The sequence below is a fragment of the Urocitellus parryii genome, chromosome 7, assembly GCF_045843805.1.
Source record: "Urocitellus parryii isolate mUroPar1 chromosome 7, mUroPar1.hap1, whole genome shotgun sequence".
Classification (NCBI taxonomy): domain Eukaryota; kingdom Metazoa; phylum Chordata; class Mammalia; order Rodentia; family Sciuridae; genus Urocitellus; species Urocitellus parryii.
This window is the reverse complement of record NC_135537.1, coordinates 68934076-68956087: the sequence shown is the minus strand read 5'-3', so window position 1 is coordinate 68956087 and position 22012 is coordinate 68934076. Positions and strand designations below refer to the sequence as shown.

The 22012-nt window shown below is 32.1% G+C and overlaps 1 protein-coding gene across 3 annotated transcripts in view; it reads right to left on the bottom strand.

Annotated features, from left to right (window-relative positions):
* Nucleotides 1-22012, bottom strand: part of Cspp1 (centrosome and spindle pole associated protein 1) — a 127506-nt gene that overhangs the window by 67969 nt on the left and 37525 nt on the right. Inside the window, exons 5-13 of one of the 3 annotated variants that reach the window (XM_077800829.1) lie at nucleotides 21695-21798; nucleotides 20158-20181; nucleotides 16321-16401; nucleotides 15006-15104; nucleotides 13843-14279; nucleotides 9014-9112; nucleotides 7601-7671; nucleotides 1454-1547; nucleotides 447-504 (exon numbers count right to left, since the gene is read on the bottom strand). In XM_077800829.1, coding sequence (XP_077656955.1) covers nucleotides 447-504; nucleotides 1454-1547; nucleotides 7601-7671; nucleotides 9014-9112; nucleotides 13843-14279; nucleotides 15006-15104; nucleotides 16321-16401; nucleotides 20158-20181; nucleotides 21695-21798 — 1067 coding nt within the window. The remainder of the gene's footprint in view (nucleotides 1-446; nucleotides 505-1453; nucleotides 1548-7600; nucleotides 7672-9013; nucleotides 9113-13842; nucleotides 14280-15005; nucleotides 15105-16320; nucleotides 16402-20157; nucleotides 20182-21694; nucleotides 21799-22012) is intronic. The other 2 variants (XM_077800830.1, XM_077800831.1) reach the window with 2 other exon arrangements.

Genomic DNA, 22012 nt, shown 5'->3' with positions numbered 1-22012 from the left:
AAGTAAAAATAAGATTATTATCTCTCTAGTTTTACATTAAATAACAATTACTAAAATGCTTAGAGACTAGAATTAAAGCTTTCAGTTTCTTTGGAAATCACTCTCATATAAGAAAAGCAAGTAGCTAAAACATATCCAAGAAAAATATTCACATGATTTTAAGTTACACCGAGATAACTTACCTTTTGAATAGTACATATGACAAAGTAAAGAACTAATTAAAAACAAATTAAAAATGATGCACATATAAAAAGAAAAAATTTTCTTAGGAAAATAAAAAATAAGTAAGAGTTAAGATTTATATTTCATAAGGACTGAATTAATTTCTGTTTAAACTGATCAAATCTTAAGAGTTCCCCAATATTCTCTATCCCTACCTACCACTGATTTCAAAAGGCTTATTTGAATTAAAAATTGAAATATTAGAAGATGCCAGGAACCCTTACCGATTTCTCAGGGTCTTGTACTCCAGAAGCTGCAACTCTGAGTTCTAAATCTTTTTCTCTAAACAAAATTAAAGTTTTGTATATTAAAAAGTTATTATAAACACTATCTAAATTATAACCATTATGGAAACAAAAATCTTCGAATATAATTACTTTAACAATGAAGTCTTAAATAATACCAAAAAAATCAAATTTTCTGACCTGGTGCAAAGTAAACTGGGATTTACATGTAACTGAAAGAATAAGTATTCAAAACCCCTGGGTTTTGAAGATAATTCAAAGATAATTCACACCAAATGAAATACAAAAGTAAAACTAATCTTTATGAAACTAAACAACTATTTTTAGGGCACATATGTATTTTCAGTTTCCAAAAAGAAGGATAAAATTTACAACCAAACTTTCTAATACGAATTTTTAAGAAATCAATATTAAAGATGGCCAGCATCAGATAGCAGATATTAGCTTCCTCTTAAGGTTCCAGGGTACTACACGATGATAGGTCTCAAATTCTCTAGTATCCACATGTCCTGTTTCATATCTACTATTTTGCAGATATTTGTACAAGAAAACAAACACTGAGACTTGTATACAATATAAATACCTGTAGTTCATCATATGTTTATATTTATGTTGCATATGGGGGTGTGCTTATCATATCAAAATGAAAAAAGGCCGAATACTTTTGTATCTGTTTACTATGTAAAAGATAATGCAACGGGCATACAGATAATGTTAAACACTACTCAAACACAAAAACAGCAAATTAAGGAGGGAAATGAAAAGGCTTTTATAGTATACATACAGTCTCATGCATCTATAACAAAGTCTACTCATAGTATTTGTTTCATTTTCCTTACTGATTTACAATCAAATGATTAAATTACAAGTGATTTACAAATGAAAAATCATATTAGAAAAAAACAGCTCCTTAGTTTACCATCATGTCATTTTATGCAAGTCTTTTAAACTCAAAACACCTGTGTTAAATGCAAACCTTTCCTTACCGTCTCTTGTTCTTCTGTTGCTCAGCCATTTGTTCCAATAGTTCTTGTCTATATTTTTCTTTCCTCCTCTGAATAACTTCCCGATCTTCACCTCCTAGACAGTGGTAAGAAAAAATGCAGTCTTACAACTCAAGTAGCATACAACTCAAATTCAGTTTAAAAAAAAAAAAAAAACTTCATTTTAAATTATATCAAAGAGTAATTACTAAATATTCAAGTACTGAAAAATAATCACATGTGTCAGTACCTCTTCAATTAACTTCATAATTTATGAGATGCTACCATGTGTCAAACATAAATACATTAGTATTCTAAGCCTCTACCTTTAGTCAAAAATCTTCTTAAATAACAGAATATTCTAATCCCCATCCCCATTTTTCTAATAATGTAGTTAATAACTCCATAAACCTCTTAAATTTAACAAATATCCATTCAAAATTGACCTCTCAAAATGAAGCTCTCCTCTTTGTTTTCTGTTAATGGCCTAAATAAGCTCTAACACCTTGCTATAACTTTGCTCATCCTCTCTTATTCAACACATGAGGCCCTTCCTTTCTATTCAAAAGGCCATTAACCTTGGAAAGGACTTGCAGCAATAACTCTCCCAAATTCCCTTCTCTGTACTCCAATACATGGAAGCACACTTACATAAGATTCACTGTCTTAAAATACAACACTAATTATTGCTCCAAAAACGTCAATGGCTACTAGCCTCCATTCTACAGGAAAAAAAAGAAAAACAATACAAACCTCTCACCTTGGTATCACTTATGTAAAAATTCAGTTGATTAAACATTTGGATCCAGGGAAAAATATTATGATTATTGCATAAATTAGTGCCACAAAATAATATCTTAATGTAGATATGTACAATCTAAATGCTTCGTAAATTGTAAGTATCAAAATTCAATAGAATTAGCCATTTGTCTACTGCCTTAATCATTGGTCTCTCAACCATTAGTGGGTGTCCATTCAGCACAGACGTCAGCAACAGTGAAGCTCCCCAAGTAGTAACATGAATTATGTTCAAGTTAATAAGGGTGTTTTATAATTAAAGTAAACCTCCATTCTACTTCTGACCAGGATGGAATAACAAGCACAGGACTGTCTGTAAAAAACTAGAAAACTAGACTTTCTTCATGAGATAGTAGTAAAAATATTATATAACTTTGTCAAAGTTAATTTATAGGTTAAAATCCTTTATATCCAAACATAAAATAACTATTTCCCAGACAGACAACAGGAAGCACAGGATTATAATTTTGGAAAGAAGGAAAATAAATAAGGTGAGCCCTATAATTATTTGAGTTTCTGCCCAAATGCAATTTCCAGACCATGTGCACAAGGAAAGAAAACTCAAACAGAACCAAGAAACCAAGTTCAAGTGAGTAAAGAGGGCTGGGAGTCAGGGAAAGGCAGATCAGTGGTATCTTGTACCCTGGGTTCAATCCCCAGCACCACAAAAAACTTAAGTGAGTAAAGAGCAAAATTCAGGAATAATAAAATGCCTGGAAGTTGCAGGGCAAAGATCCATAACGAAGTGTGCCCTTCAGACTTGGCGTTGCACTAGTCTGAACATTCACATATTAAAATTTCATTTGGCTAGAAAAAAACACAAGTATGTGAAATTCAGAGACATGAAACAAAAGTGAGAAATTCAAGTTCCCCAAAACTAGTGTAGAGTTCTCAGTGATTCCCCACAGTTTTAAGGGAAGACCCCAGAAAGGTCATTCTGTAATAGCAAAGCTGAACTATCTCCTGTACTACTCTACATGTCCCTAACTAAATTTGAAAACAGTTCTCAATAAGATAAAAATTGCTCCTTAGGAAAAGAGTAATGTGATGATGTAAGGCAAAATTTGAAAATGGTTCCTATGTTCTCTGCTCCCTGTTGCTGAGTGCCTATATGATCCCAAATCCTTGTGTATAGGTGGGAGCTGTGACTTGCTTCTGTATAATAAGAAAGGATGAAAGAAGAAATTTACAGATTTAATTAAGGTAACGTATCAATTACTTTTAGAATAATTAAAGGGGAGATTATCTTGGGTAGGCCTGATATAATTGGCTTAAGGCCCTCAGATAAGAGAATGAGGACTCTGAGTTTAGAAATTCTCACTGCTAACATTATCAAGTGAGCAGTCATGGTGAGAAACAGCAGACAACATTTAGTAACTCAGAGAGTTGCTACTGGTCATCCAGTAAAAGGCCAGACCTTCAAAGTCAAAAGACATGCGTTTTGCCAAAACCCTGAAAGAGCATGAAAGCAGGTATTTTCCCAAACATCCAGGTGAAAAATAAAGCCTGGCTAATACCTGGATTATAGCCTCCTGAGACCATGAATATATGACCTTAACTAAGTAATGCCTAGACTTTGGATCTATACAACTTGAGATGTAATAAATGTAGATTGTTTTCAGTCACTAAATTTATGGTAATTTGTGATAATGCAATAGAGAACTAATAATATAGTGAGAAAGCCATAACCAGTAGAAAACTAGTCAATATTTAAAAAGCACATAAATGACAGAAGATGAAACAGACAAGGGTATTCAAATAGCTATTATACTTACAGTCAAGAATTTAAGTGAAAATAGAAACACAATGAGGGACAAAATGGAAGCCACTGTAAAGAACCAAATGAGGAGTTTTGCTTATGCTTAGAAAGTACAAAGCCACAAAAGAACTATGCTCTGGTCTTACAATGAGAAGAAGCTCAATCATTAACAAAATCATAACTTTTTAAAAGCTCATCAGAGAGCTAAATTTATAAGCAACCAAATGAAATAAATACCAAATACAAAAAACAATACATGAAGAAATGGGACAATTAACTTAAGAGGTGGCCACCATAAAAGCAGGTAAGAAAACAATAGAAACTTTATTAAATTCTTAAGTCCATGTGTGGGTTAGATATGGAATCCCTGGAAGCCTCAGACACAGAGAAATCTGTACTCACTTGCCAGCCTCCACCAGATGCTTATCAAAAAGCTTAGGATGGGGCAATATCTGTGGCACTTAGGCACAAAACATTATCCACTTTGCAGACTTTTCTCTCATACAAAAGCAAAAGCCATAGTCTACTGTTGAGAGGCAGAAAACTGCCTTAGACTCAGCGTCCTACACTCATACAAAGCAAAAGTTTGCTACTCTTAGAAGATCAGGATCATTGCTGAAAACCTGAAACAACACTGAGAATATCCCTACAACAATCCAAGCCTCACACTAAAGGCAACATTGTCAGAGAACTTAATACTTTCCTCTAGGCAGAAACAGAGAAAAACCATTAAGGATATATATGACATAAAGACATTATTAATCAGCTTTATTTAATTGACATTTATAAGCCACTACACTTAACAAATACACCATACACATTCTTTCAAGTACACCTAACACATTTACAAAGATAGGCTATATTCTGAAACTTTTTTTTTAATTTACTAAAAAATTTCAACAAACTTGAAATAATTTAAATTATATAAATTTATAAAATTATATAAATTAGGCTCTCAGACAACAAACAGTGAATAAAAATACAAAAGGAGAGCTGGGTTTGTAGCTCAGTGGTACAGCGCTTTCCTCACATGCATGGGGCACTAGGTTCGATCCTCAGCACCACATAAATAAATAAAATAAAGGTATCGTGTCCATCTACAACTAAAAAAATTTTTTTTTAAATACAAAAGGAAAAATCCCCAAACACATGGCAATTTATATATTACTTCTAAATAACCCTGATTCTATTACAAATCTCACAAAATATTGTTATTTCACTCCAAACAGTCAACTATTTATTTGTTAAGGATGAAAATAAACATACTAATGTATTATGCACATATTTACCAAATTTTGTGCATGTATATGCACATATATACAGATGACAGTATAAGTAAAGAATATAAAATTAAAGCTTTTATGTTATAAAATGGACACAGAAAATTATCTATGCATAAAATAGCTTACCTGAGAATCTAATCAATTCGACTGAAAACATCTTAGGACTCAAAATATTCAGGAAGGTGACATATTATAAAATGCATATTCAAAAAAGTAAAGGCCAGAAATGAGGTCGTTTCAGCAAAATAGGAAGATGAATTTCAATTCAGTTGAAATGAGAATATCTTAACAATCAGAGCTGCCTAAAGATGGAATGTCCTGCCTCTAGAGATTAAGAACACTGCAGGTATATTCAAATATAGTCTGGGGGAAAATGACTTAACAATTTGGTCCAAATATTAAATAAAGTCAATTATCTCACTAAATAGTCAAAAACAATTCCCAAATTATACTAATGATAAATTCATGCTGTTCATTTTTAAAATTTCAGAGTCTTAATATTTTCATTGATAAAATTATCACTTAGTTTTCAGCTTAGAAAGGCATTTCTCCTATTTTTACCATGTAATGACTATATCTTTAGAACATAATCTATAGCCAAGTTAAACTGGTCAGTTCTCATAAACTTTATACTAGAATGAAATTCTAGATGCTATGCCATTTTTTTATCTGGCCATTTCAAGGAAACAGAAGTCTGAGATTATAATATGATTATATGTCTCGAAGCCAAGATTTAAATTACTGACAGCTTTTAGGTTGAATAAGCCAATTTCCTCACATTTATCCAATTTCCTCACATTATTAAAAACCAAATTTCAGTTAATTTTTTTTTAACAGTTTTCAGACAAAGAACAGACCTCTTTTGTATTTAAAGGAAACAATGTTCTCTTCATACAACTTCTGAAATTGTGACAAGGGTAATATATAACAAATTCAAAAGTTATATTCTGGAAAGACCTTGACTTCTATATCATTTGGATCTGGAATGTTCCCAAAAGACTCATGGACTGAAGCCTGGTCCCCAGTACAGCAATGTTCTGAAGTGGGGCTTTTGGGATCCTGAGGGCTCTGATCTCATCAATGGATTAATCCACTAATGGGTTCATAATTGAGAGGACTATTAGGAGGTGGTAGAAACTGTAAAGTCTAGTGGGAGAAAGTAGGTCACTTAAGGACATACACTGAAATCAAGTCTCATCCCTGCCCCACTGGCTACTTCCTTGCTACCATGAGATAAGCTTGTCTGCTCTACCACATAGTCCCTGTCACACGATGTTCTACTTTACCAGGAGCCCACAGGGATAGGGCCAAGCAACTATGGACTAAAACTTCTGAAAGTAAATCTTCCCTCCTCCTTTAAGTTGTTTATCTCAGTTAGTCACAATAACAGAAAGCTGACTAATTAAACCTCTGAAAAAACAAATATAAAATTTAGACCATTATCCTTATTTGAACAAAACACCTTCTCAGAAACTATATGGAAAGAACAAAGGAAAAAAATGGATCAATTCGAAGAAATTGAACTAAAATAGAAGGTAGTTTTGTGCTAGCTGAAGAAAAAAGAAAATATAGGGAAAAAAATCACATATAAAATAGTACAAAAAGAAAGAGCCATGCTTAAACAATGTACTAATAAAGTCAAGCACGGTGGTACATGCCTGAAATCCCAGCAACTTGAGTGGCTGAGACAGGAGGACCACAAGTTCAAGGCCAGCCTTAGCAGTTTATAAAGACCCTAAGCAACTGAGGACCCTGTATCAAAATAAAATAAAAAGAACTGAATATGTAGCTCAATAGTAAAGTGCCCCTGGTTTTAATCTCTAGTTTCAAAAAAAATGCTAATAAAATATGAAAGCTTTTTACTAGCCAGTCACAGTGACATTAACCAAAAAGCAGAAGCAACAAGGTTGTAAATCCAACCCCAACCTGAGCAACCCGATGAGATCCCATTTCAAAATAAAAAAATTTTTAAAGGGTTGGGGAGCTCAGTGGCAGATCGCTTGCCTAGCATCTAGAAGGCCCCAGTACCCCCAACAAACAAAAAAGCCTATTAACTAAAACCAAAGTTTCATTCATCAACTACAGAATTTATAGAAAACACACACCAAATAAGCTAATTAGCTTTACAGTTATACACAGAACTATACAATGTGTGTTAAAGGATTAGTATGGTACCTATCATGAAATAAGCACTGGATAAACATTTTCTACTGTTATTAAAAGTAGTACTACTTACAATACTGAGTTCTCACTAAAAACCTTTTATACAACATTCTGCAAAAGACTAATCTATTGGAAATTTGTACATACCAAAAAGCATTCCTGCAAAAGGACTACAGATATCTCGATTAGCAGATTTGGATGGTTCATTATCTCGAGCACTACAACAAAAAGAAAAAAATATTATTTGCAGGAAGCAAAATTTCAATAAAATGTAGGTATAAGTTACTAGCCTTTCCAAGTGCTAGAACAGTATAATATTTATATCTTTTTAAAGGTAAGGTAAAAATCATAAAATTTTAATTCTTTATATAGTGAGATTCCAAATTTTAAAGGTAAGGTAAAATCATAACATTTCAATTATTTATATAGTGAGATTCCAAATGTATTTAGGTTCATCTAGCTTCACTGGATTTACAGTTCAAAAAATAAAAATCTTTCTCATAATAAATTATCCACTCAGGAAAATAAGTACACATAAATAAGTCCTAAAAAAAGAAGAAGAAGAAACAGTATAACCAATAAACAACTTGGAAAAGATCACCCCTTTAAAAATAAAAATTAAAAAAAAAAAACCTTCCTTGGAAGATAGGAAGAAGGAAAAAAATGGATAAATCCCTCAACAAAAACTTAATTAGAACCAAATAGTAGACCATTATTGCAAGTATTCTTTGTATATTATTACATATCCTCAAAGAAAATAGACACATTTCTTGACATATGACAATACTATTTTCTTTCTATACTATAGATTAGAACTATGTATTCTTATGTATGAACAGGAGAGCCACCAAAATGATAAAAACTATTAACAGTTTTTTTCAACAAATATATAAGCACTAATTTTACAAAGTAAACATATTATCTACTTTATAAGCTTAAAAAAACCAAAAATAAAGTTCTAAAAGAAAAATTTACATTTCAGGAATATCTTCACTATATTTCCAATTAAAGTGCATTACCATAACTCCAGGATATCTAGTTTTTTAATTTTTTTATTTGTTTTAATTAATTATACATGAAGTAGAATGCACTTTGATACATCATATATAATGAATATAATTTCTCATTCTTCTAGTTATACATGATGTAAAATCCCACTGGGCATATAGTTATAATATGTACCTAGGGTAATAGTTTGATTCATTCTACTATCCTTCCTACCCTCATAGGATATCTTGATTTTTAATCCACTAAATTATGTTTATTGCCCCCTTAATTATTTCATTCTTTATAATGATACAGACTCATTCTGAACACCTTGACAAGTTTTATAACCAAAACTTTGTTCTTCAAAATGATGCTATAAAAGTACTATATATTTTCATTTACGATTAATTCTCACCCCCCCCCTTTTTATTTTCCTTCTCTTAATTTCTCTGTCACCAGTAAGGAAGGCTATTAACACAGTATACCTTTCTACTTTTTCAGTAACCCAGTTTTAGGCAAGTGCTATTTCACAGTGTAGTGGATCAAGGGCAGAATTTATAACACATACTATACCTTTTACTTCCAGCAGATGAAATTCGTTTATTTGATTGTTCTGTGATATCACCATCATTCTCCATAGAAGGCACGTTCCCTCCTCTGTTCCCATGCATCCTTAAAAACATATTAGCTTACAGAATATATTCCACATACAGTGGGGCCTTTTATGTCTCTTTGAGTTTTAACATTTTTTTGTTGGAATCATTAAAGGGAACAAAGTATTAAAAACTTTGTTATAAATACATTCTAAAATTAATTCAAATAAGATTTGTTATAAGTATAATCTTCTGGTTAATACAAACACTAAGGGGATTGGGTTATGGCTCAGTGATGGAGTATTTGCCAGGCATATGTGAAGCACTGGGTTCGATTCTCAACTAAATAAATAAATAAATGTTTTTTAAAAATAACAAACACTAAGACTTTGTGGGGGGAGGTAATTTGTTTCATGGATGTGTTTTAGGTTTCTTTGATTGTTTTCAGTTCTAGGGATCAAAACCAGGGCCTCATGTATTCTAGACAAGTGCTCTCTATCACTAAGTCACATTCTCAGCCCCTAGTGTATTATACTCATTTCAATATAATATCTAGAAATTTTTTATTTCAAAATTACAATGTTGAGACATATTTTTAAAGTTAAATTCAAATAATATACTAAGACTGTTGCAGGAAGTGGTTCTTTTTGTTCACTTTTGTTTGATTTTATTTTGTTTTCGGTACCAAGGATTTAACCCAGGGATGTTTTATGTGGCCACATCCCCATATCCCCAGCCCTTTTTATGTTTTATTTTGAGACAAGGTCTTGCTAAGTTGCTTAGGGCCTTGATAAACTGCTGAGGCTGAAGCTGGACTTGCAACTCAATCTCCCGAGCCGCTGGGGATACAGGCATGCACCTAAGACTGGCTCTGGGGCGTTTTTTTTTTTTTAATCATTCACTTAAGTGAAATTGTGTGCCTTGTACATGCCAAACTCTTTTGGGCACTGGGATATATGGTCCCTGCACTCAGAAAGATTATCGAAATTCAAAATGATATTGTTTTCTAATTCAAAATCATATCCTGGAAATTTGTTTACTGCACATACAAACCTTTTTAACTTAAAAATATAATTGCAGTCTTACCATTAAATTAACCCAAATATAGAAAAAGATGACATTTGCCAACAATGCAAACCATATTAAAAAATAAATGTTACCAAAAGCTGAATGGAAAATGTGAAGTGTGGGCTGAAATGATTAGTTCATGTTAGTTATAAAGTTCATAAACAAAAAGAAAGATTAGATTTTTTTAAATTTTCTTCTTTAAAACCTTTTTGGAAAATAACAATGAAAAAAATGTTTTTTAATTAACTTTTTTTTCCATTTGGCAAACACTGATTTTTTTTTTAATATTAATTTCTCATACCACAGAAAACAACATGACTTTTTACACCAACATTGACCAAGCCCATGAAAACCAGTATTCGAGTTAACAAATCTTTCTCAACAGATTAATGAACCTGGTAATTTTTTGTTTTTAAAAAGGAACTTTTTATTCTCCATTGCATAAGCATATAAAAGTCTTTCTCTTGTTTCTATCACATAAGCCATTGTTAATATTATCTGCAAAGAAAAAACTATTAATATTTTAATCTTAATAACATGACTTGGCATGACACATGTATGGTTTCCACTTTTCATCACATCTAAAACTGAATTCTTCACAGGCCCTTTTAAAAAAGAATTTCAAAATTACTTCAATTTACTTTTTAAAAAAAAAAAAAAAAAAAAGCTGGTTTTAGCTAACCTAAAGCCTAGGTGCTTAAATCTCTTGAGCTCACACATCAGTTTAGGATCATTCCCTATTTCTGCTACTGAAATAAGAGATAAATATAAACTCAAATTCAAATTTATAATTAACAATGCCAGGTAACCAGATTTAGTTATATTAGATCTCTACAAATATACATGTGCAGAAGATCTAACAGTGCAGGTCTGAAACCGACTATTCTTAGAAAGCTTGGATTGTACAGGTGACCCTAGGCTAGTACCTGGAACATAAGAGTTTAAAAAGGGTTCTCACTATACCCAGAATGGCTCAATATTCCTAAACTATTTACACAAACAACATAGTTCATGCTGAAACACCTCTTTCCTTCACAGAGTCTCAAATATTAATATAGCTAGAAAAGCAGTAACTACATGACTCCCCCCAAACAAAACCCTGAGCAGCCCCAAATAAAAATCTTGGGTACTGAGTCTCTAATGAGTTTCCTGGTTGTCACAATTCAGTGCTGGAATAATGAAGCATTTCCTGTTTGACTTCACTGGGAAAGGACTTTTAGAAGCTCCTCTCTGGTTTCTTTCTGACTTTGTCAAAATGCACTTTTTTTCCCTTAGCTCATTTTTCCTTATATCCTTTGATGCAATAAATCATAACCATTAATATAACCATATACAAAGTCCCATCTTCTAGCAAATCACCAAACCTGGGAACCCACAGTACAACACACAAAAGATATTAATTGATATGATTAAAAGATTATCTATAACAATGAAAATTTTAACACAGAGAAATTAAGTTACAAATATCTTAAAGCATAACTTGTGATCCTAGAATTAAAGGTCACTTAGACATTCAAAACTTTGTTCAAAAATTCACCCAAGAACTTGTAACTGACTTCCTCGACTTTCAGTTGTCTAAAGACAGTATTCAAATTTACAATTTTAACTTATTTTATTCCACTATATCCAAAGTATCCATATTAAAATGTGTTTTAAAGGCTCTTCATTATATACAAATAATAAAACGAGCATCATATGAGGTCATTTTCAAAGTTCACTCTAAATCTAAGAAATTCAACAATTTTATTTATGTATAAGATCAAAGTCTCTGCTAAAATCTAAAGTAAAACCCACAGATTTCCCAGTGACCAGTTCATACAAAAAATGTCCTAAGGTGTACCTTCCAATGAAGGGAAAAAAATTCAGTAACAAGATTATAAAAGCCACCTGTCACTGATAATTTCAATAAAATCAATACAGAAGAAATGTTTAAGAATCCGAGAAAAAGAACAGAAATATACATTTCACTACAAAGACCATAATACTGGTTCCTCTTCAGATCATGAAAATCTTTTACCTTTTACTAAAATGATCATAAAATCTTAAGGCAGCAACTTCATAAAACTATTGATATGACTGTGTTTAACTTTGTTAAATTAAGAAACAACTGCTGTTTACAACTAGAGATTGCATAAATATTTTAAAGTAACTAAAGTATGATCTTAACAAAAAACTTCAAGAGAACCTAGGCTGGGAAAACAAGTTATAGTTTAGAAAGTCAGCCACCTTATTTCCTATGAATATATGTGTGTGTGTGTGTGAGTGTGTGTGTGTGATATATATATATATGTATATATATATAAAATTTTATGGAATTTCCTTCATTTACTAAGCTTCCTTTCAATAAAGTCTTCTCCAAGCTTCCATCTAATAAATTTAGAATTTAATCACTCTTAATCATCCCTATTAGTTCATTTTAACAAAGCTAATAGTGGTTTTACAACTTATTTTAGAAACCTTCCTGAGACAAATGAAGTTTTCTCTGAAGAAAGGAACTAATGAGATTCAGCAATAGTTTTTCTATTGCTCTCTCTATTCAATCCTCTCATGGTGAAGGGGTTACTTCTTAATGATAATATCCAAGAATACACTCTCTAAATGCCTAAGAACACCCTGATTTCAAATCAAAGTCCAGGGATTCAGTTTAGGTCCTGTGTGCCTCTGAGAAGTTCTTTTGGTTTAGCTGAGTTTTAGAGTTAATACCAAATTAAAACTACACCTGTGACCCAGAAGGAATCTATCTAGTCTGTGGCTTTAAACACACAAGTTAACTTACTACTTCCCAAATCCATGGCCTTTGGTTAAAAAGAAAGACCTCATAAAAGAAAATATTTGCTTCCTTTGACATTCAAGTTAGAATATGATTAAGGGAATAAAAGAACTGCAAAATAACTTCATTGTAAGTTAATGACAAATTTGACACCTTGTGACATCTGCATATCTAAATCCAAAGTTAGGCAAACATATGGCAAGTTTTCAGTATTAAGACAAATATGACAATAAGACTTCTTTGTAGTAGTTAAGAAATTACAGTCTCACAAAAACAAAGCATCTGAAAATCTGATTTTAAAAAATGCCATTTCACTTATATGAATGTTAAATATTTGATGAAAAAATACAGCATATGAACATTAAAGGAATAAATTGTATTCCATTTATGTTAAGGTATCCTTTTTACCCACATTTTAACATCATAAATTGGGATGGCCTGGTTTTAAGTCAAGTTATTGAAGACAGAAGTTATTTTACTCCTGCCAGTCATTTAAAGACACTATCAATCAAGAAAACTCTGCATTCTTGCCTTGGGTTTTTTTGTAGGTTGTTTTTTTGTTTTGTTTTGTTTTGTTTGATTGATAGCACTGGCAGTATAAATTCAGACTATGAACCTGAATCAGCAATCGTCTACAATTCAAATTCTCAGGAAAGATTTTGGTAATTTACTCCCTCCATTCAGTGCCAAGAAACATAGAAGTTCCTTTATGACCCTTTCTTTGAGAATGTCTATTTCCCATTTTTTACTTTAAGGACACAGCCTATCAGTGTTCCAGCTTTGCAACGGGGTCTCCATCTTGTTTTTTTTTTTTTTTTACCCCTCTTAGTGGCACAAAAAAAATTGTGCTTCATAAAACTTAAAATTAATCAAATATAGTAAATCAAATTAAACTCCTTCTCCCTAACATAATGATAAAAGTAACAATGACTTTAAACAAATAAAGAAAATAAAAATGAAGATATAAATACCTGTTATTTGTATACACTCTCAAAGGTCTTCTATCAAAATCACTTTCATATCTAAACCTCTCGTCCATTTCTTCACTTATTTCAGGATCTTGGTCTGGTATGTGATAATGTCTATCAAAAACACAATCCTCATTAAACCTGCGAAATCTTCTTTCTGGAATGCCAGTCTTGCTAGCAAACCTTTGATGTTTTGTATTAGAAATGTCCACTTCATCAGTAGTTTTTTTAATAATTCTTCTATTCCTTAATTCAATTTCATCGTCTAATTGTCGGTATCTGTCTTCCTCTAGTCGTCTCTGGTTTAGAAGCTCTTCATATGCCTCTGAAGTTAAATTCTCTCTCTTAGGACCCTCTGAATTTGTGCTAGATATTTGTATTTGTGGAGGTAAATCAGGTTTAACTTGACTAGTAGAATTTTTATTTCTTTGATTCTTAGGCTGTTTAATTAGAAAAGAAAAAAGAAACAAATCTTAATGTGATACTGTTACTTTAAAGGTAACTAAAGTCTCTATAGTACTTAGTCTATCATCTCAACTCAGACATTTAATAGCCCATAATAAATATCTTTCCTTTTGGAGATAAAAAGAACATCAAGGAAATTTTACAATAAAAATTATTAAGTATCAATGGAAAGGCAACACTAACACTATAAAAACAGAAAATAAACTAAATGCAAATTGCTATCCCAAAAGATATCAGACATATTTTGGTACTTAAATGTTACATACTAATTAAATCCTTTCCCAACACAAAGAACATAGAAGGTGGTAAAACTTAGCCTTAATAACATCATTCTAAAATTTGGAAAAAAGAAAAATAATGTATAGGGAGCTAGAAATTGTCAATATAAAAAAAAAACCTTAATAAACAAAAATCTCTTAGCAATATAAAAAAAAACCTTAATAAACAAAAATCTCTTAGCAAATCTCTAAAATTAAATCTCACCAATGAGGTAATTTTAAAAAGTAGGAAAAGTTTTTCAATGAGATAAAGCAGTTTTCAAAGCTAAATGTTTAAATGTTCTGTATCTGGCTCCATTTGGCTTAATTTTTCAAATGTTTAGATAAAAACTAATTGACATATCTAAAACACAGAAAGCTTTTCAAGTAAGTACCAAATATTCAGCCTATGGTATTAAAATTTTACTTTAAAAGCAAACCTACCTCAGTATTCTTTTCTAACTGTTTGAACTTTTCAATGGATTCTTCCTTATCCCTGAGAAATTGATTGTATTCTTTGTTGCGTTCAAGTTTCAATCTTTCCTTAAATTAGAAATCAAAAGTCAATGTTAACTTTAACTTCAGAAAGAAGAATCTTAATGTCAAATAGAATTATACAAATCAGAGCCTTTATCCAAAATCAAGTTTTATTAATAATTTCAAAAACAGAAAGTCACTGCAAGGAAGAGGAGAAGCAGAAAAAGGTATGACCATCATTGCAGCTCCCCGAGTTTCTCTTGCCACTTACAAATGGCTACATGTTTTGGTCCAATAGCACATGAGTTCTTTAAGATCTTTAACAGATCTGCTGTAGTTATGAAACATCTCCACTTACATTTCAGTACTTACAGAGACTGGATGATATTTCCAAAGAGACATGCCCCATAAATCCTTAGACTTCATGTTTATTTATCAAAAAGCAAGCTTAGCCATATCAGGGTCATTCTGCCAAAAGCATTCATATCCCCTAATCTATCCGTGAAACACCTATGGTTAACCATTTCCTACATAAGGTTGAAAATTGGCTTTTATTATCTTTTAAACAAACAAAAAGATTACACAGATACTAAATTACTATAATGGACATGTTCTGTTGAAACACAAATATATTACACCAAGAAATTATCTTGAGTGTTAAAGAACACTAGGTCTGTCTTTTGAAACATCTGTCCATTGTGTCTTTTTTTTAATACCTTTATTTTATTGTTTATTTATTTTTACATAATGCTGAGGATTGAACTCACGTGCTTCACTGAGCTATAACCCCAGACTCCCATTTTGTCTTAAAGATTATGTCTACCTTGGGAATTGAGTCTGTACAAGAGGTATAGAGTGCTTTATCATTATCAACTCTTAAAAAATATGGACATGTTGTTGGAGAGTGACTGAAATACACTCTCAAATAGCTCCTACCCTCATGCCTATAGGCTCTCATTTCACTGCTGTCACATAGCACCAACTTTGTAGATTAGAAACCAATAAAAAATAAATAAATTCTGAATATTCAATTAAGTATAATCAAATAAGAAAAAAATCAACATATTAAAGAAATGTATCACATTATATGGTTATAAATGTAATGATCAAAACACTTTTTTAAACAGCACAACTAGAGACTTCATATTTTTTTAAAAGAAATACACTCAAATTTGAAAAAAATATGTGATCATCTGTTTGCACGTAACTTGGGAATGTGTCGTCTCATGATTCTGATGCCTCAAAAAATTGCTATCCATAGTAACTACTCCTACCCACCTACCTTAGCAGATAACCTCTCACCAATAGGAAGAGAAACTCCCAGAGTAGATGGATCTGTTTCACCCGTAGATAGAAAATTTTTCTGTATATATACACATTAAAAAAATATATTACCCAATTGCCTTTTTATATGTTATAAAAGTCTTTATATTCTACATTCTAAACTCTCACATTATGCAGAGCAAAAGAATGAAATGGAGATGAAAACAGAAACTACAATCTATAGAGTCCATACCAAAAGTTATTGGAAAAAAAGATAATTTTCTTCCAATCACAAATCCCTAAAAAATAAAATCTGCACTTAATTTTCATTTACACTTATAACTATTGATTAGTAAGGGTTAAAAGCATAAAAAAGATTTTTCCAATTTATATTATTCTAAGCGTATATTCTTCATTCTCAGTGCTCTACTGTTCTTTTGTACTTAAGGCAAGTTTTAAACTTCCTCACAAATATCCTAATGCATGTTCACAATGTTTTTTTTTTCCTATGTTCCTCAAATTGATAAAAAAAAAAGCTCTACTCAATCGACAAAACAAAATCTATAAATGCTGTTTCTTTATGTGTCCCTACATTCATGTTCCTTAAGCATTTAAGTGAGGTAGTGTAGTAGAGCATTAGACTGGGTGGCAAAAGACCTAGACTCTACAACTAGCCTCAACACTTATCAGCTGTGTAACACTGAGCAAGTCAGCTAACTTCTCTGACAGATTTCTTCTATAAATGAGAATGGCACCTGCCCTGCCTATCTACCAAAGCTGGTGTTAAGTATCCAGCAGGCTACAAAATGTAAAATCTCTGTGAACGTTATAAAGCAAATACAAGCAATAGTAAAAACTGTACACAATCCCCAACTTACTGGTACTTCTATTTGGTATTCCAGGTGAAATAAGTTACTTAACTCCTCAGTTTCTTCATAGGTAAAATGGGGATAATATCCTCTACATCACCAGGTTATGAAGATTAAATCAATCAAGGCTTATTAGCATGCCTGCTTTTATTTATTCTTTAATTAATATCTACCAACTAATGCTTTCCAGGTACTATGTTAGACAAAATGTACAAAATGTACTATGTTAATTCTATGTTCTCTCTACTAGAGAGATTTTACAGTTAACTGGAAAACAGACATTTAAATAATTACAATATGCATGGATACAATAGCATTATATTCAAAACATTATGGGAAAAGAGTGTTAGTAAAACAAAGTGATTAATAAAGTTTCATTAGATATGAATTCACAAATGTGCAGTGCTATAAAAGTTCACTTGAATGTGGACTGTACAAAACTTTTTTGTCAAAGGAAACAAGACACCCAAGCAGACCCTTAAGTCAGTTTACCTCCTATATACCAAAACACTATAAACCTAATCATTCATAAATGCACAAAAACAAAAACAACATGTTCTGAATTCTCAGGCTGGAAAGACAGATATAAATCCTCACTCCTGAGCCAGGCCTATAATCCCAGAAACTTCAGAGGCTGAGGCAGGAGGTCAGCAAGAAAAGAGGATTGTGAGGTAGGAGGATCATGGGGCAGGAGGATTGCAAGGTCAAGGCCAGCCTCAGCAATTTTGGCAGACACTCAGAAACTTAGCAAGACCCTATCTCAAGATAAAAAAAAATAAAAAGGACTGGGGATGTAGCTCATTGAAAAGCATCCCTGGGTTCAATTCCTATTACAAAAGAAAAAAAAAAAACTCACTCCTTCACTGGGCAATTCCTTATTCTCAACCTTTCAACACAAGTCTAGAATGTTTGTAATTTTCAATAAAATGAAAAATAAATAAATAAGGACAACATAGTTTTCCAAAAGGCTGAATTTTAGTCATTTCTCGTTCATTTGGTAAACAGTGAGTGCCTACTATGTGCCCAAATTCTGATACATTTGGGAATTTGGGAGGCATCAATACACTAAATGGTCATACTTGCTGTAACCAAAAAAAATTTTTTTTTGATTTTTTAAAGCCACATATAGCACAGCCATCTAGGAAGTGAGAATGAGAAGAATAGAAATGAGGTCCCTTTTGGACAGGCTGGGACCTGAAAGAGATGCATCATGCTAAGGAATTTGATGTTTGTTTTTTTTTTCTGAAGTCAGTGAAGAGACACTGATATATTTAAATCAGTTAAGAATAGGATCGTTCTGAAAGGCTGTGTGTATACAGTGGTAGAGCACTTGCCTAGCACATGTGAAGCACTGGGTTAAATCCTCAGTACCATGTGAAACATAAATAAAATAAAAGCATTATGTCCATCTAAACTACAAAAAATTTTAAAAAAAGATCATTCTGGAAAGTAGTATAGAGAATGGACTGAGAATTAGTGCAACGTGATCAAGTTAAAAAGCTACACAGATATATGTATATGATGTTGAGTCTTTTGACTTTACTAAAGGTGCTGAATAACATTAAATTCACTATTTTCCTTTCCTATTTTACTTGTGAAAATAATGCACTAAGGGTGGATGAATGGTCTATTTGCATTAACCATTTATAATGGACAGAAGGTTTTTGTTATGTATTGGGTAATCAATGCATGTTTATATTTAGCATCGTGTTATTGCCTCTGATGTTATTAAATAAATGACTATCTGGAGGAAGAACTCCAAAAAAAAATAAAAAAGCTATACAGTCAGGCACAATGGCACACACCTATAATCCCAGGCTGAGGCAGGACGATTGCGAATTCAAAGCCAGCCTCAGCAAAAGGGAGGTGCTAAGCAACTCAGTGAGACCCTGTCTCTAAAGAAAATACAAAATAGGGCTGGGGATGTGGCTCAGTAGTTGACTGCTCCTATTCCTGTTACCCCCCCCCAAAAAAAAAGAAGCTATAGAGTAGTAATTTAAGCAATGAGAGTCTCTAACACAGAGAACTAACTATCCTACAACACAGTTATTATACTTTTCACAGGCTACTTCCTACCACATGTAAGTTAAAAATCTACTGCCTTCCAATCTGGTCCTATCTATCTACATCATTATTTCTTTCTACCCTGAAAAAGAATCATGCTCTGATCCATTCAAACTAGTAAATCTAGTATGTCTCAATCATACAAACCTAAGTTTATCCTCAAGTCCTTCTTCCTTCTATATTTAATGTCAAAAAAAGCTTTCTCTCCTTGATTCTCTCTTTTGATTGTCCAAATTCAATCTACCCTGTAATGCCTTACAAAATAACATCTCCCACTATGAGGTCTTTCCTTTTCTTGTTGTAGTTATCACTTTCTGAATTTTATGAATGTTCTTGCCTTTTAGATTTAAAACCCCTTGAAGACATCTTCATAATCAACAATTTAAAAATGTTAGCTGAGTGGTAAACAAATGTGTGAGATTCTCTTTAAAAATAGTTTTGAAAAACAATAAAACTACTTCTCTTTGTTCTCCAATATAAATTTACAAATGCAATCCAGTTTTTGGCACAAAAATATCAAGCAATTCAAATCCTGATAATACAAAGTTTAAAACATTTTCAAATATCTTGACTATTCTATTAATCTTACCATAATTATCATAATTTAGTCAACAAAAACTAACATGCTGAAAACAAATGAACTTTCAATAGCTGCAAAATATTATAAAGGAAGCATAAGAAAATAAAACAAATGCCAAGCATGAATCAAAACTAATGATTACATTAATGAGAAATTTTGGTATGTAGACTGTCATTTTGCAAAGCTAAAACCAAAGATACAAAATGGTACCATTCAAAAGACTTGAAATGACAAATGAAGCTGTTTCTCTAATTGGTTTGAATCATACCAATGCAGATGATTACAAGCTACTATATCTTTAAAAACACAAAACTAAAAGAAAATATTTTGCAGGTAACCCTACCTTTCTTTTTGCTTGTGTAATTCCCTAAAGTCAAGAGAAACAAACCATTGATAAATTGTATTCAAAGTCCATTCTCTCCATATGCAAATTATAATAAATAAGAGACCACTAGTACATTTGAAGCAAAATTACAAAGCAGTGGAAAAAAACAAATAATATATTAGGATGACAAGAAACATCATGATCGTTTAAAATATTTTTATAACCTAAAAAGTAAATTGCATTCTAAAACTTAAAGAAAATTTAATTTAATAATTTTAAAAATAGACCTAAAATAAGATTTTTGTTAAATGAATCATTAAATTCATTTAGCAAATACTGGGGATCTAACCCAGTGCTTCATATGTGCTAGGCAAGTGCTCTACCACTGAGCTATACACACAGGCTTTCAGAATGATCCTATTCTTAACCAATTTAAACATATCAGTGTCTCTTCACTGACTTCAGAAAAAAAAAAAAAGCATGGATTTTAGCAGTTAATAAGTAGGTTAAATCAAATGTTATAAGCTTGCCAGGTGCAGTGGTGCACACCATAATCCCAGTAGCTTGGGGGGCTGAGACAGGAGAATCCCAAGTTCAAAACCAGCCTCAGCAAAAGCAAGGTACTTAGCAACTCAGTGAGACCCTGACTCTAAATAAAATACAAAACAGGGCTGGGGATGTGTGGCTCAGTGGTTGAGTGTCCCTGAGTTCAATCCCCAGCATCCAAAAAAAAAAAAAAAATGTCATAAACTTAGCTCATAGAAAAATAATTGCAGGGCTGGGATTGTGGCTCAGCAGTACAGCTCCTGCTTAGCAAGTGCGGGGTGCCAAGTTCATTCCTCAGCATCACATAAAAATAAAATAAAGGTATTGTGTCCAGCTACAACTAAAACAAAATATTTTTTTAAAATATTTATTTATTTATTTATTTTTAGTTTTCGGCGGATACAACATCTTTGTTTGTATGTGGTGCTGAGAATCGAACCCGGGCCGCACGCATGCAAGGCGAGCGCGCTACTGCTTGAGCCACATCCCCAGCCCATAAAACAAAATATTTAAAAAAAAAAAAAAAAAGAAAGGAAGAAAAATAATTAGCAACTAGAATTCCACATATCATTTTAATACATAGTTAGGGGGAAGTAAAGGCTTGGGAAAGCATAATTAGGCTCCTTTAAACACTGCTTACTTTACAGAAAACATGACCTACCAAAGTCTAACAATTTTATAAAATTAGAACCCACTGAACTACTCCAAAGGTTCAGAGTCTGATGCTTACTGCTTCCCCAACCCCAGGTGCTGGGGATCAAACACAGGAACTCACACATGCTAAGCACAAACTTTCCCAATGAGCTATACCCCTTAGGAAAAGCCTATATTATTCCATGGCATGAGTGCTAAGCATCATTTTTCTACCAAAGTCATCTCCCCCAACTTTAACTATATTACCTTACTAGAGACCACTGAAAAACAATGCACATAACTAAACTATACAAAAACAAAATTTAAAAGACAAATTCTGAAGAATAAGATCCAATTCATTAATGAAACTCATTACCTGAGTAAGATAGCGTCTATAATCTTGCCGCAGTTCTTCTTTTAATTTATGTTTCTTCCGTTCATAGTCTTCCCCAAGTGGTAAACTTAATCCATAATCAATTCCTAGAAAGAAAACAATTTATTACGCAATATAGTTCATTTTTAGACATATTCAATAATGTTTACCTCATGTATCAAAGCTAAGTAAGAAAGAACATAGTTACGTTGATGCTGAGAATAGGATCAGGAAAAGTTTACATAAAATGTTTCAATGGGTAATAAATAAACATGTTGAAAAATATCATTCCTATGGACCTTCATTTGCCCTCAAAAACCA